The following is a 16,408-nucleotide window of genomic DNA, read 5'->3' as shown; positions in this document are numbered from 1 at the left end:
AGTAAATTTTATTTAACCAGAAGTCTGCCCAAATATGACACTCACTAAATTAAGAGAAAGATGTGTTCGCTTCGGCAGCACGTATACTAAATTAAGAGAAAGATTGAGATTATGGAGTAAATTCAACAGAATTTCTGAAAACATTTTATTTATATTTCATTTTCAGTCAAATATTCAAAGATTTTGAAATCTATAAGGCCATCTGTCTCAAGTTCAAAAATTTTAATATTATCTGGAAAACTATTTTTGAAAAGTGATTACTGAAGAACATTTCAACACATAGTGATGAAATGCACAGTTTTTAAATTTTACATGAAACAGTTAAATACATATAACACTGAAAATTCTTTATTTAAAAACACTAAGTTATTAAAATGAGTAAAAACAACATAGTAAAATTAGATTTTTTGCAAAACTCACTACTTCAAAGAAAACATACAATGACATGGATCATAATATATACAAAACAGGAAATAAATCATCATCTGTCATTGATGGGGAGATTTGCATGCTTTCAAAATACTCATAATTTTAAGTCACACAAAATGTTGCTCAGAGGGAATGCTTCTTTTATATTTAAAGTCTCTTTAGAGGCGTTTTAAATTCCGCTTACTCTGGGCACTTCCTGGAAGAACATCTTTTCTATTTCTTGGCTTTGCTGCTCCTCTACTACATTCTTCAGACCCATGATAAGCACACAAACATAGCACACAAAAGTCAAAGCCACAGGCTGTGCGGCTACATAGCCCTCTTTTCTTATAAGGCTGGTACTTAGCAGGGGACTGGCACCTTGGGCAAGGTTTTAACGCTTCATCAATAAAAAGTGTTTTGGCAACCTGCAGTAAAAGCACACACACTAAATCTTCCATTTTCGCATAGAGGACAGCTTTATTTCAAACTCTGTAAATATTTACTTCTAACAACTTATGATAAATACTCACCTTGACATATTCTTCCTGTTTACTACTTAAGTGAGTAACAGAAGAGTTTGCTATAGGTGTCAAAACTTCTCCCCAAGGAGAAAATGTTGAAGGTTGTTCTTTCTGAAAACCTGGTGTCCTAGCCTGTGCTTGCACAGACCTTAAAGCTGATCGATTTAAGAGATGGAGCCGAGTGGCGGCATCCTCAACATTTAATATAGCCCCCTGTGGTAAAAGACAAGAGGGGTCAACACTGTCATATCAGAAGTTCCAGAAGAGCTTTCAGATGCACATGTAACATGTTTGGAAGTGGTTTCTGCACCACTAGAATTTTCTCCCTAAACCATTCCTTTTTAGAGAGAAAAAAAAAAAATTATCTTATCTAGCATTTAAAAGTCAAAGGAAAATACAAAGTTGAAACAATAAATGCAAGCTTTAAGTTTGCATCATTGGTTATTTTTCTATTTAACGCATGAGTTTGCAAACTTTTCGTGGAAAGGACCAGATAGTTGCAAACTAGTCAACTGTCATTTTAGCAAACACAGCTACAGAGATACGTAAATGAAGAGGCAGGGCTGCTCCAATAAAACTTATTATAAAAACACAGGTGATGGACAGGATTTGGCCCACAGATCAGAGTTTATCAAGTCCCCTTTTAAGCCAAGGTGTAAGAGGAGGTAAATTTTTTCAAAATCTGCCAAGGGACCTCATGGAATTCTGTAAAGATTTCTTACTTCAGCCACATGTCAGAAAATTAATGGGCCTGGTTAGACCATGAAACTCAATTTGTTTGGTTGGCTTTTACAAATACCAAATACTTGCAAAACTTGATTCATTTTTACACTTGAGTTTAAACAGCTTTGATATTTTAAAAGGAGGAAAAAAATGTCTTTTATTTGAGCTGGATTTCCACACTACTCAAATAGTTAGCCAAGAAATATTTTCAGTGAATAATCCTTATAGCTTGTATTTTGTTAAGCTTGGAAATAAGAAAAAACATTGTAGGTTTTTTTTTAAACAAATTGGCATTCTTAACTAATTATTAAAATAAAATGTACTATTGGTGAATTTCCTGAGTGTCCAACTATAATTGTGTTTTCTCTCCCTTGACAGTCTCCCTTTGCCAGAATTGTTTCCTAAAGGGGGAAGAGGTAAAACACAAGAAATGGTAGTAGGATAAGTATAGGAATAAAGCTAGCTGGCCATGAAAAATTATACAATTGACAGCTTAACAACATTGGCATATGTATAATGGATGAATACTGGTTTTTAGAAATTAGAATGAATACAGTTGAACTTACTCAAGGATTCAATACATCTTATGTTACATCCTATAAAAGATTTGCCGCCTAGGCTAGAAGCATATGACACAAGAGTACTCTAAAAGAAAACACCCATTGGATTTCCATGCAGTTGGCAAACACAATGATGATGCATGCACCAAAAAATGAATAGAGATATATTGTTAAAGCAAATTTCAGCCATAGAAAACATTCATTCATTTAACAAAGATTTCATCTAATAGGTGCCAAGTGAATAGCACAGTCTAACCCCTATCCTCCCGGAGCTTAAAATGTGGGCTACTACCTCTGAACAGTGTAAGGTCTAGTAGTCAAATACAGGCACCATTACCATACTAGAAAATATTTAAATGTGAAAGGGGAGTCTCTTATTGTTGTTCATTTCCATGATTATAAGTAAACAGTAAAGACTACTGTAAATTAAGAAATTTGATGGAAATAGTGTAATATTCCAATTTTATGGTCATTCTCACTGCTGCAAGGCAACAGATAAAATGAGATCCTATTACATGTAACTGGTGCACATGCCTTTTATTTTTCACACGTAAGGATCTTTCAGTGACACTATACACATGTGAGGAAAACCATCTAACAACTTTGTTTTATAATTTTTCTGTTTTGGTTAATGATATACATTAGGATAGTGCAGGTAGAAAGCAGCCAGTTCGTTCAGGAACAAGAGGCCAAAGGGCATCTGGAATGATGTCTCTGAAGAAAAGAAAGAACAGGTAGAATACCTGATTTGTTCAGACTTACACAGAGGAGAGTTCCAGTTCTGGCGGATGGTGAGTCAGGCATCTGCATAGAGAAACACTAAAAAGAAAGAAAGAGCAAGAGAGAGAGGAGGAGAAAGAGAGAGAAAGGGAAAGAGAGGAAAAAGAAAGAAACTGGGCAATTATTAACTGTGAGGGTAAAAGTTATATAAGAAAAAAGGTGTAATAGGTATAACCATACTGTACTATACGTTATGGCTGTCAAAAAGTCATAATAATCTCAACACAGTCTTAATAATGTCAGCACCTAATCCTGATTCACTAATGATGGTGTAATTACATTCATAAACTAGGAGAAAAGACTTCAGAGGAAGAGCCAGGTAGACAGGTAGTAGTGAGAGGTTAGAGAACTAACCTAAAAAAACTAAATAAGAGAAAAAACTAAAAAACTAAACTATTTTTTTAGAGAAAAAACTAAATAAGCAATAGCGGTGAAGACATGCCATTCAGAAATATGCAGGTGAATATCAAAAGGAAAAAGAACTAGAGAGTTGAAACTGATTGCCTTGATGAGGCAAGAATCAAGAGCAGGAAGGGCAGGAAAATACGTGTTTTGCTATAAATTTCAAAGTCCAATTTCATGTTCTAAACCATGTACTTGTTTTAACTTTTTAAAAAATTTAAAGCAAATCAAAATAAGGGGAAAAACTCAAGTAAGGAAAAAAATAGAGTTCTTTAGGAAACCAAGTTTTTTTAAAAAGTGGTAGCCAGGATATAAAGTAGAATACTTTATCTAGAATTACCCAAAGGCTTGCCAATTCAACCACATGTTTCTTTCACATAGAATGTAAGGAATGCATGGAGCTAAAAGCTTAATATGAATAGGTACTTGCTTAAAAATTTGTTTTTTGGTCTGTCCTTAGCAGTAGGATGCCACTCAAAAAAGATATGTTAAGAAGGCAATTAATATATTTAATATTATAAGCTCCCAGAGCCAGCAGCTGCAGCAGTAAGTAGCTTGTAAAGGATTATCATAGGTGAGAAGATAAAACTTGTCTTCAAATAAAATAGAAATTCAATATTTTAGTTAACAGAAGTCCCTAATATTTCCTTGAAATGAGAAAACCCTCAATCTGTATCTGGGTGTTCATATTTGTTTATACTGTGATTCATTTCCCTGGAGGCTCAGATGGTAAAGAATCCGCCTGCAATGCAGGAGACCTGGGTTCAATCCCTGGGTTCAGAAGATCCCCTGGAGGAGGGAATGGCAACCCACTCCAGTATTCTTGCCTGGAGAACCCCCATGGACAGAGGAGCCTGGCGGGCTATAGTCTGTGGGGTCGCAAAGAGTCGGACACGACTGAGCGACTAAGCACAACACAACATGCTTCATTTCAATTATATTTAGCCAAATTATAAATTTACTTGTGTTATTACATACTTTTTACTAGAATAAGGAAGTTAATTCTGAGTTTCTCTTTGTATTTATGCCTAAGTAAGGTCTAAAAGTTGAATAGATAGTAAATATGGGTACTAGAGTCATCAGATAGCTATTACACAAAATAGTGTCCCCATGAAGAATTAATCGGCTTCTATAAAAATTTTTCTTATAACTTCAGGGCTCGACCTCAAATCTTTAAGAAAGTGCAAGTTCATGATGCTTTACAAGTTTGAGTGCCATGCTCACTCACCTCCAGGCCTTCCCTCTGCTGAAACAACTTTCCTGTCTAACTCATTATTCAAGTCTCAGCTAAGATGCATTTTTTCCTTCTCTTGATCCCCAAGTATCAAACACTTCTTTTAAATGTCCCAATAGAGAGAACTCTGAGCTTCCTCTAACACACCTGTATTGTAATCACCTGTTTATATCAGGTGTATGAGCTCCAAGAGAGCAGGGATCATGTCAAAAATGTTCACCACTGTAATTTGAGCAACTGGCATATAGTATCTACTCAAGATTATACTTGAGTAGAGTATACTACAAGTATACTACATCAAGACTGGATGATTTAGTCACCAAGTCATGTCCGACTCTTGCAACCTCATAGACTGGAGCCCTCCAGGTTCCTCTGTCCGTGAGATTTCCCAGGCAAGGATACTCAAGTGGGTTGCCATTTCCATCTCCAGGGGATCGTACCAATCCAGGGGTCAAACCTGCATCTGCTGCGTTGGCAGGCAGTCTTCTGCATTGCAAGCAGATTATTTATGGCTGAGCCACTAGGGAAGCACATAAAAGACTGAACAGAAAATGCTATAAGAATATCTAATTATGATTAGGATCTGGCATATCCTATTAAAATGGTATCAAATACTGATAACAGCATATATACTTAAACAACAAAACCCAGCAAGATGTTCTTCATGTCAGTTAGTCCACTCCATTTATGGACTTGGTAGAGATGGGGTTTGGGGGTGGCGGGGAGGGGAGAGTTTATGACTCCGGGAGTTCCCTGGTGGCCTAGTAGTTAGGATTCTGGGCTTTCACTGCCATTCAGTCCCTGGTGGGGGAACTGAGATTCTGTAGGAGGGTGCTGTGGCCAAAGGAATAAAAAAGAACTTATGAGTGAATGTCAATAAAGAAAGATTAAAGAATAGCAGGAAAACCAAATTAGGTTGTCCAGACATATGTGATCATCAGATATTCATACAAATGTTTTAGAATAGCATTATATACATTACCTCAGAATCTGTTTTCAGTTGTGTGATATGTAATTTCCTCCTCCGATTTGCTTTTTTATCTTGAACAATAATTTCACGCCAATTTCTGCTCACTTTCCAAACACTGTAACAAAAAGATCAGTCCTTGTATATATGTATAGAAGTTCACGTATATATGCCACAGAATTAGCATTTTTTACACATGGCAATAAGAGAAGTTTGTTTTTAAAGATTTTGGATAGTTAATTTAAAGCTAAAATTTTACATTAAAAATATGACTCGATTTGCCTAGCTGTGAAAGAAGACCTATTAAAATACATCAGCATCATATTGATAGGTTACTATCTTATAAATAGTTAAGGAAATAAAACAAAGTTTCATATAAACCCAAATGAGTCCACCGGGAGACTGATTAAGAGGATTTAACTTATATGTAACACTAATATTTAAAACTTGGAACATGACATGCCACAAATGATTATCACCTATAGTGCAAGAGTTTATATAAATTTCTCCTACTATTGTATTTAACAAATATCTGTCATTTTGAGTAAATAAACACAAAAACAATCAATCCTGTATTAGAACTTCTAAATGCAGATACAGTTGATCCCTGAACAACATCAGTATTCTGGCATGGAAAATCACATGGACAGAGGAGTGTGGTGGGCTACAGTCCATTGGGTTGCAAAGAGTCAGACACGACTGAGTGACTAAGCACATAGCTGAACAACATGGGTTTGAACTCTGCGGGTTTTTTTCCATGGTAAATACTACACAGTCCCTGGTCAGTTGAATCCAGGGATGCTGAACCACGGATACAGAGGAAACTCAGATGTGGAAAGCTGACTATAATTTATACAAAGATTTCAGGTTGCACACCAGAGGGTCAGCACCCCTATTTTCTGGTTGTCCAAGGGTCAGCTATAATAAATAGTATTATGAACAGCACTACAAAGTTCCTATTTTGTAAACCAAAGTTTATGAGAACAAAGCAGCTAAAGAAAAAAACATAATTTATGTCCAGTGAGTGCTTATTTATCAATAAGAGTGAATGAGGTTAGGAGAAGTTTATGGAGGCCCCATGTTACACCTGAGTTGTCAACACTACTATTCTTCCAGCCACCTCAGTTGCCATTGCCTCTCTCTAAGCTGACATAGGCACCTTGTATCAGATGGAGAGGAACAGGCAGAAAGTCACTCATTAATGGAGAAGAAATGAACTATCAATGCATAGTTGGGTGTTTGCCTCATCTATTTCAACTGAGTCCAGTCTCTCATATTTCCAAGAATACGCACTGCCAAGTTACACATGCACTCTGCAGTGCAAATACTAGAAATCTTGAGGGATGAGCAGGGAAGGTGATTATTGCAATATGTACTTTCACTTACATCGCAGTATGACTGAATATCATTTGTCCCACAAGCGAGCACCTAAAAGGGTCACCCAAGTTTTAACTGGTCTGTAACCAAATACTCCATTGTGTAAAAACAAAATCCCTATATCATAGCCATACCCCTAATTTTTTAAACAAAATTCATCTCACTTGAACATTTTTTAAGGCATAGACATATAGGTCATTAATCTTTCTTATTATCCTACTTGGGTTACACCAAAGACATTCCTGATCAAGACTATGCTGAAAGGACTGAAACCTTAACAAGAGTTTGTGGGAAAATACGGGCTTAGAAATCAGAGGGTTCAGTTACAGACCTGCATCCATTCCTATCTCCTTGAGTGACTGTTGGCAGGTCACTTAACTTCTCTAGAGCTCAGTTTTCTCATCTGCAAATACGTGATAGGACTAGACATTTCAGAAGACTTCCAGCTACGAAATTCTACAATTCTGTACAATAGCCTACACTTAGTTTATGGGGGAAAGGTGAAGAAGGGTCTCAATAGAAGTAGGGGCCAGAAAAGAGTAAGGATTCAATGAACCAAACTTTTGATATATACCTATGGAAAAAGAAAGTGACTCTCTTGCTTGTCCTGCCTCAACCATGACCTTGCGGAAATCCTGTTCCACATGGCTTCTCTTGTTCCTGGTTCTGGCATACCGATGGGGCTTGTCTTCTGATAGTCCTGCACTTTGCAAAACTGCCAGTGTAAAGTCTCAATTTAGCCTTATAACTAGTTCCTACCCTCAATACTTCTATATATGTGACTCAGTTTCTACTTACTTATGAAGCAGCATTCAAGATACTGAAATTTCTGACACTGAAGAATTTCACTTAACCATCATTGATAAAATATAAAAGTAACCAAGCCAGAGATAATAAAACAAAATTTTAAAAAACTACAAACAGAAAAGTTTTCCACCTTAAAAAAAAAAGTGATAAAAGGCAGTTTTATTTCAGAAGAAAAAAAAAAATCTTACCTACATAGGCTTTCTGCAGTCAAGGAATCTAAAACCATAGCAAGAACATGCTTTAGATTTCTGTATTTTAATTCTGTTAAGATGTCCAGTTTTTCTATACCCATTTTCTTGCCAATCAGTCCTGCAAGTACACGCTGTAGTATAGCTATTTTCCCCCCGTCCCTTTCTTCTAACAATTCATGTGCACCGTTTTGCTGGAATCTTTTCCTTTTGCTTTTCATAAAAAGCTCATGCACTAATTGCAAGGCTGGGGTCTTCGATAAATTCTTAAAGCTTAAATCCTCACACTTATTGTCACTGCTCGGCTGGCTCTCTGAAATGTCTGAAGTGGTTGCTGGTGTTGATTCAGAGCTAGAGAGGTAGGTCTGGTTTTCTTCTTCTGTCTCAGATTGTGAGCCTTGTTCCCGAAGGGTGGACAGTCTTCTCAATCTTCCAAGACGCCTTGACTTTTTTATGGTGTCCCTGACTTTGAGAGTTCCCTTATGTTTCTGAAATAGTTCTTGGAAAGAGCCCTCTTGCTCAGATAGGGAATCTTCTGATTTATCCAAGCAAAGTGAGTTGAAACCGCTGTCTTCAGGGGTCGAAATATTGCGTCTCACTCCAGCTGAAGGAGAAAATCTTCGGCTTGCATTAAATTGAACACTTGGTACAAGATTACTGATTGGAGTCACAAATATGTCCTCATCTGTTCTACAGCTTGTTCCACCAACAGAAAAGCCCAGAAGTTCGGGATATGTATTCTCATTATTAATACATAGACTGCTGTCACTAAAGTCATGTGTGATAGAGTCTTTAAAATTACTGCCCTGAATTGGAGATATACATTCAACTTCAAAGAGGCCATAGTCATCTTTGGAATCATCCACTGTGGAAGTCTTCTGTTGAGAAAAATTAAGTCTCAATTTTTGACTGCTGGAAGTTACTTCTTCTGTTCTCAAAGTGCTAGTAACTGAAGAACTAAAATTATCTTGCCTTGGAAAGCCTGAAGCACTGCTTGGAATATTTTTTTCTAAATTGGGAACTTGGCTTGTACTACTTTCGAGGGAACTGTTTTGTGATTCAAAGTCCCTGTCTAGAAGAGAGAAAGATATGTCCAATCTTCTGCGCAGCAAATGCTTTTTTCCACTGACTTTAGGAGTTTCACACAGTTCTGGGGTTTTATCATTTTCCTTCCTGAGGAAGACAAATCTCTTTCTTTGAGTGGGAGACTCTAAACTATGGGTTAAGGCCAAACTTGAAGTTTCAGGATGTTCGTGGATCAATGTTGAGCCTCTTTCTTTTTTTCCAAATAATTCTTTATCTGTATTATCAAAGCTGCATGATTTTAACAGCTCACTGTAGCCACTATCTTGAAAAGAAGATGTGGAACAAAGGTCTCCAAAGCTGGAGGACTTGACCCTGACAACAGGAGAGTCCACCTCATTTCCTGCTCCAGCGCCGGCTTGACCTGAATGCCTTTCTGACATCTTCAAAATCTCTGCTTCTACAAAGTGAAAACAAATTTTATTCTTCCTTTGAAATTAATAGTCTGGAAGCTAATACCAAAATACTTGTTATGAGCACAGATGATTATGGAAAATTGCACGGCAATAAAAAAAAGTTGCTTTAAGAAACAAATCTCTGCAATATACTCATGTGTATCTTACTTAAGACAGTGTTTCAACATCATAAAAACCAAAATTTCCAGGATATAAATATTCACAGATTACCTGACTAAGCATAGTCTAGGCACTGTGCACAGATATTTTCATTAACTACACTTGAGGAAAAAAAAATCTCATAGCATAATTTTAGATGATTGTATTACCTTATAATTTTTACAGCATTAAAGTACATTATTGTAGTTCTAACATTCTAGCTTATTTGTGCTGGCCTATATTTAGTCAGGTGGATATTTCCTTTCAGAGTTCTACAATGTAAATAAAGATGCTTAAAAAAAAAACTACATGCTGATTTTGACCACTGGTCAAGTGAGTGCAGCCACTAGGATAAACTGCAATTCAGGAAAGCAACTCTAGAATAATGTTACTCATATTCATAACATGGGCTTGTCTCAGAAACCTGGTCTTTCTGACCATTCACAAGGTCAGAATTCCAAGGCTTTCACCTTTGCAAAGTCTCTTTAGCTCACTGATAAATTAGTAACATATTCTTGAGCTAACCAAAATGAACCAAAGCCCTACAGGCCATTTCAAACCTGGCAGGTCATACTCATTCGTGTCTCATCTGGTAAATATTTTCTACTCGGGAACCCACCCTTTATAATATTCTTAAAGTGAAAATATAGAATTTAAGTATATTACTTAGAGAAGAAATGTGATTCAGTATTATATTTGTAAGAAAGGACACTAGGAAACATTTCACTTTTTTTAAGGAAATACTTGACTCTTTAACCTTTTCAACAGTATCACTGCATTCCTTCTTTTAGAAACTTGAATTAAATCTTAAACTTTTTAGAAACTTGAATTAAATCCTAAAGTATAAGAAAGTTATTTCTCCAGATTATCCAAAGGACACTAAGAAAACTGTCATTCTTTTAAAGTTTTCTCCAGACCGAATACATGATTCTTCTGTATTAAAAAGATCCTGGGAAGATATATTGTTAGTTGAGTATAATGGGAAAGTTATTTACACCTAAGTTCTATCAGTTAAACATGTAAGTGAATAAATTTTTTTTAAAAATTGCTATTCTAACCAAAAAACCAAATTGTTTCTTTGTGGTGCAATGACCATTATTACTGGGCAAAGTAAGTGTTTTTCAACTTTTAAAACCTATATTCTGTTTTGGTAAATCTCACACATGTTCTTTTCTGATTTAGATTTCCTCAGATTGTGACAATCAACCGATCTCTTCTGTACCTGCTTACCAGCCAAGATGATCAAATTTTGCTTTCTATATTTCATACTTTAAAACAATTTTTTGTTTTCAAATTACACCTCCACACACGAATGTTTCCTACGCTCCGAAAATCATTTTATTAAGTAATAGTTTTCTCTCATGTCATCTGGTAGTTAGGTCCGAGCCTTCTAAAACTTTTAAAAAACTTTTTAAAATTAAAACAAATGTAACTATTCTTCTACTTCACCACTAGGTGTCTCACCATGTTCGAATTTGGGAACCTGAGAGGCAAATGGATGGAAACAAAAGCAAGGGTGCAAATATAATACTCTCCCGGCTAAAAAACATAGACCATTTGCTTTAAACATACAAAAAGCTTCCGATTTTCCTTCTGTTCATCTACCCATTTGAAATTGCTTCCACCGTGCTTTCTCTGGTGTCATTTTTTTTTTTTTCATCTTTCATCACTTTCAACCCAAGATACTGGTCTCAAAACGTGGTTTTTCAAACTTCAAAAGCATTTATGTAAAATCGTAGAATGCCGGGTGACTTGCTCAGTTTCACTGATTCAACAGTTCACTGATGAAACAAACAAGCCTCTTCAACATTCATTTTTTAAAACCAAGCTCCTGATAAGGATTAAGAACACACATCTCTATAGTGCTTAAAACAAACAAACAAAAAAACACTGGCTAACTCAAATGAAGTATTTAAAGTAATTAAAGTACTTAACCCGAATTTCCTTCGTTTGTTAAAGTGCAACATCTTACCATCAGTATATCTTGAGTTCTTAGACGCCAACGTTACGTAGGCTTCCGATAAAGGAAATTTCTCACTTTGCCTTTAAAATTCACGCCAAAGAAATACCACTTAAAGAGACAACTAATTTTGAACAATTAATGGAAACGTGCAGTAGCAGCACGATGCCCGCTAAGATTTGAAGGATACCTCAAGTACCTGCTACCGGGATTATTTTCTAACGCTTTAAAAGGCCTAAATCACTTTGAATTCCCCCCAGCTTTCCAGACAACAGCAATTGTCATATCTCTGTGTGCTCCAGCTAGTCTCGGGACGGAGGAAAACGGCCCCAATTCGGCTCTCTGACCACGCAGGGTCAGCTGCCGCGCGGTCGTCTCCCGCCCGAGGTGCCGGCGGCGGGTGGCTGGTTAACGGTCTCCCCGGGGGGCGTCAACCAGGCCGCTCGTCAGTCCGCGGGCCCTCCCCAGGCCGGGCTGGCTGAGGGAGGCCGGGCCGGCCCCAGGGCCCCAGGAAGCCGCCGACGGGCCGAGGACGGGCGGGCGTCGCCTGGACCCAGAGCAAGAGGAAGGCGAACCGCGTCGGGGCGCCTCTCTCGTCGCGGCCCCTGGGAAGCTGAGCGGGTGCGGGGCTGGGGACGCCCAGAGGCCGGCCGCCCTCACACACCTGGCGTCCCCGCTCCCGCCCACCTGGGGGCCCCGGGGGCGGCCGCGCCCACCGCGCCGACTCGCCGGGCGGAGATCTGTGGGCCGCAGCCGCCCGAGCGCCGCCGAGGAGCCGCGGCCTCGTCCCCAGGGATGCTCGGCTATGGCAACCTCCACGCCGGGTCCGCGTGGGGCCGCCGCCTTTTCCCTCCTTCGGTTTGAACTGCCCGCCCTGAGTAACCGCCCCGCCCCGCGCCGCACCGCCCCTTCCTCCCGCCGGCCGCCGCCCGCGACCCCGCAGAACCCCGGCCAGGCCTGCGCCGTGAGCTCCGTCCCCGCTTTCCCGCCCTCCGCGCCCCCACCGCACCGAGGCACCCGCGTGCGTGCTAAACCGCTTCAGTTGTGTCAGAGTCACTGCGACCCCGCGGTCTGTAGCCCTCCAGGCTCCTCCGTCCATGGGATTTTCCAGACGAGAACACTGGAGTGGGTTGCCCTTTCCTCCTCCAGGGGATCTTCCAGACCCAGGGATCGAACCCTCGTCTCCTAAGTCTCCTGCATTGGCAGGCGGGTTCTTTACCACTGAGTGAGTGGAAATCGCTCAGTCGTGTCCGACTCTTTGCAACCCCATGCGGAATTCTCCAGGCCAGAATACCTGAGTGGGCAGCCTTTCCCTTCTCCAGGGGATCTTCCCAACCCAGGGATCGAACCTAGGTCTCCCGCATTGCGGGCGGATTCTTTACCTGCTGAGCCACAAGGGAAGCCCCCTTTACCACTAGCGCCACCTGGAAAGCCCCTCTGAGGCACCTAAGGGCTTTTTAATTTGATAGGCTCTTTCTCCCGCCCTCCCGCCCCCCACGCACCACCCCCACCACCCCCACCTGCGTTTTAACTTCGGACAACACTCAACAGGTCCTAGGCGCTGTGCGTGCTAGGTTGCCTTAGTCGTGCCCGACTCTTTGCGACCCTATGGACTGACTATAGCCCCCGGGGCGCCTCTGTCCATAGGGATTCCCCACCCAGGGATCGAACTGGCATCTCATGTCTCCTGCACTGGCAGGCGGATTCTTTACCGCTAGCGCCGTCTAAGAAATCCAATAGGTCCTACTGTGGGATGGTATTAAAAATAATGTAGGAGAACGTTCACTTGGTGTTTCCGAAGATGAATTGAAGCGTGAAAAGCAGGTTACAAACCGAATGCCATCCTTTAGAAGTACAGCTATACACAGGATAAGATCTGAAAGGTGTGACTAATTTGGTTACAGCATCTGTAGACTAGGTTATACTTGGTTACTTTTTTTTTTAAAGACCTCTAAAAAGGGATATTTTATGTGCCAGGCTCCATCCTCTGCTCTTGGAAGTTTCTTCCTAATTTCTCTTTTTTTTTTTTCTGTCTTCTTTTCCTCTGTTTATTCCCTAATTGGGGCGTCCTACACATTTTTCTTACTTTACCATTCTGTGCTTATATAATTCGGATTAGGAGTTAAAAGTGTTACTTTAAAGTCAATTACAGTCACTGCTACCACTCTCCTCGGACAGAACTTCTTCATCTGGATGCCCTTTAGATATTCTAAATGTCATGTATCCAAAAATCAAACTCACTAACAATTATTAAGCTTTGACTATGTGCCAAAAGCCTTCGACTGTGTGGATCACAATAAACTGGAAAATTCTGAAGGAGATGGGAATACCAGACCACCTGACCTGCCTCTTGAGAAACCTGTATGCAGGTCAGGAAGCAACAGTTAGAACTGGACATGGACCAACAGAGTGGTTCCAAATAGGAAAAGGAGTACGTCAAGGCTGTATATTGTCACTCTGCTTATTTAACTTATATGCAGAGTACATCATTAGAAACGCTGGGCGGGATGAAGCACGAGCTGGAGTCAAGATTGCCAGGAGAAATATCAATAACCTCAGATATGCAGATGACACCACCCTTATGGCAGAAAGTGAAGAAGAACGAAAGAGCCTCTTGATGAAAGTGAAAGAGGAGAGTGAAAAAGTTGGCTTAAAGCTCAACATTCAGAAAACTAAGATCATGGCATCTGGTCCCATCACCTCATGGGAAATAGATGAGGAGACAGTGGAAACAGTGTCAGACTATTTTTTTGGGCTCGAAAATCACTGCAGATGGTGAATGCAGTCATGAAATTAAAAGACTCTTACTCCTTGGAAGGAAAGTTATGACCAACCTAGATAGCATATTAAAAAGCAGAGACATTACTTTGCCAACAAAGGTCTGTCTGGTCAAGGCTATGGTTTTTCCAGTGGTCATGTATGGATGTGAGAGTTGGACTGTGAAGAAAGCTGAGCACCGAAAAATTGATGCTTTTGAACTGTGGTGTTGGAGAAGACTCTTGAGAATCCCTTGGACTGCAAGGAGATCAAACCAGTCCATCCTAAGGGAGATCAGTCCTGGGTGTTCATTGGAAGGGCTGATGCTGAAGCTGAAACTCCAATACTTTGGCCACCTCATGCGAAGAGTTGACTCGTTGGAGAAGACCCTGATGCTGGGAGGGATTGGGGGCAGGAGGAGAAGGGGACGACAGAAGATGAGATGGCTGGATGGCATCACCGACTCAATGGGCATGAGTTTGAGCAAACTCTGGGAGTTTGTGATGGACAGGGAAACCTGGCGTGCTGCGATTCATGGGGTTGCAAAGAGTCGGACACGACTGAGCAACTGAACTAAACAACTGAACTGATGTGCCAACTGAGGGGTTCCCTCATAGCTCAGTTGGTAAAGAATCTGCAATGCAGGAGTTCAATTCCTGGGTGGAGAAGATCCACTGGAGAAGGGATAGGCTACCCACTCCAGTATTCTTGGGCTTCCCTTCTGGCTCAGTGGTAAAGTGAGTGCAATGGTAAAGCACAATGTGGGAGATCTGGGTTTGATCCCTGGGTTGGGAAGATCCCCTGGAGAAGGGAAAGGCTACCCACTCCAGTATTCTGGCCTGGAGAATTCCATGGACTGTTTAGTCCATGGGTTCACAAAGAGTCGGACACAACTGAGTGACTTTGACTTTGACTTTCTTTCAATGTGCCAATTACTGGGCTGCTGCTGCTGCTGCTAAGTCACTTCAATCATGTCTGACTCTGTGCAACCCCATAGATGGCAGCCCACCAGGCTCCTCTCTCCCTGGGATTCTCCAGGCAAGAATACTGGAGTGGGTTGCCACTTCCTTCTCCAAATTACTGGGCTAGGTACTGGGAAAACAAAGATGGAAAGACACAGTTACTGCCAGCTGGTATAAGTGCTATAGTAGAGGAATGGCAGTAACACAAAAAGAAAGAGAGAAACTAGCGCTATAGAAGAAGAGCAGGCAGAGCTAACTGTACAAAGACTGTGATACGCTTTTATGTGTTTATCTTTTGGCTTCACCTGCACAGCATGTGGAATCTTATTTCCAAAACCAGAGATCAAACCCGTGCCCTTTGAAATGGAAGCACAGAGTCTTAACCACTCTAATATATGAGGTGGAATTTGAAGGACGAGTGACGTCTTTAAAGACAGCAGGTGATTCTAAACTCAAAATGTGTTAGCATGTTAGCTTGCCCTAGCTTTACTCATATAGCCCAAATTTAAGCCACTGAGCTATATTTTCCTATTATTTACCCATCACAGTCTTTGGTCTCTTCCCTTCCCTTTCTGGATTGAGTATAATTCCATTACTGACATCAGAACTCTAAAACCCAAATGTTTTCCACTGATCTAATGCTTCTTTTGGGAACTATCCAGGAATACATAATGAAAGGTTTTCTATCATCATGATAGTCAAGCTATGCAGTATACTTAAATGACTATGATCAAGGATAAGGAAAACAGATATTCAGGGGAGAAAAATAGCAACATGAATCTCCATAACCACACTATAAAGATTTAAAAGCACTAATATTCAAGATCACAAGACAAACAGGTTCATTCAGTTCAGTTCAGTCGCTCAGTCGTGTCCGACTCTTTGCGACCCCATGAATCGCAGCACGCCAGGTTTCCCTGTCCATCACAAACTCCCAGAGTTTGCTCAAACTCATGACCATCGAGTTGGTGATGCCATCCAGCCATCTCATCTTCTGTCGTCCCCTTCTCCTCCTGCCCCCAATCCCTCCCAGCATCAGGGTCTTCTCCAACGAGTCAACTCTTCGCATGAGGTGGCCAAAGTATTGGAGTTTCAGCTTCAGCATCAGCCCTTCCAATGAAC

The 16,408-nt window shown here is 40.3% G+C and overlaps 1 protein-coding gene across 1 annotated transcript; it reads right to left on the bottom strand.

Annotated features, from left to right (window-relative positions):
* Positions 1 to 523: 523 nt before the first annotated feature.
* FBXO43 (F-box protein 43) lies at positions 524 to 13,787 on the bottom strand. Its single transcript, XM_043879349.1, has 7 exons — positions 13,718 to 13,787; positions 11,981 to 12,595; positions 11,580 to 11,621; positions 7,971 to 9,453; positions 5,614 to 5,716; positions 942 to 1,145; positions 524 to 836 (listed from the first exon to the last, which is right to left on the bottom strand). The coding sequence occupies exons 1-7, from the start codon at positions 13,785 to 13,787 to the stop codon at positions 588 to 590; spliced, it is 2,766 nt and encodes a 921-aa protein (XP_043735284.1). The 3' UTR covers positions 524 to 587.
* Positions 13,788 to 16,408: the final 2,621 nt, after the last annotated feature.

The sequence above is a fragment of the Cervus elaphus genome, chromosome 21 (assembly GCF_910594005.1).
Source record: "Cervus elaphus chromosome 21, mCerEla1.1, whole genome shotgun sequence".
Lineage (NCBI taxonomy): Eukaryota > Metazoa > Chordata > Mammalia > Artiodactyla > Cervidae > Cervus > Cervus elaphus.
This window is presented reverse-complemented; position numbering and strand designations above follow the sequence as displayed.

Bases quoted from the DNA above. Each gene is read 5' to 3' on its own strand.
- FBXO43 (XM_043879349.1), bottom strand. From the start codon at position 13,787: ATGACATTTAGAATATCTAAAGGGCATCCAGATGAAGAAGTTCTGTCC. The intron at 12,596-13,717 runs GTAATTGACTTT...GAAGCGGTTTAG, and splicing joins GGAGAGTGGTAGCAGTGACT to CACGCACGCGGGTGCCTCGG. The intron at 837-941 runs GTGAGTATTTAT...CTTTTACTGCAG, and splicing joins AACAGGAAGAATATGTCAAG to GTTGCCAAAACACTTTTTAT.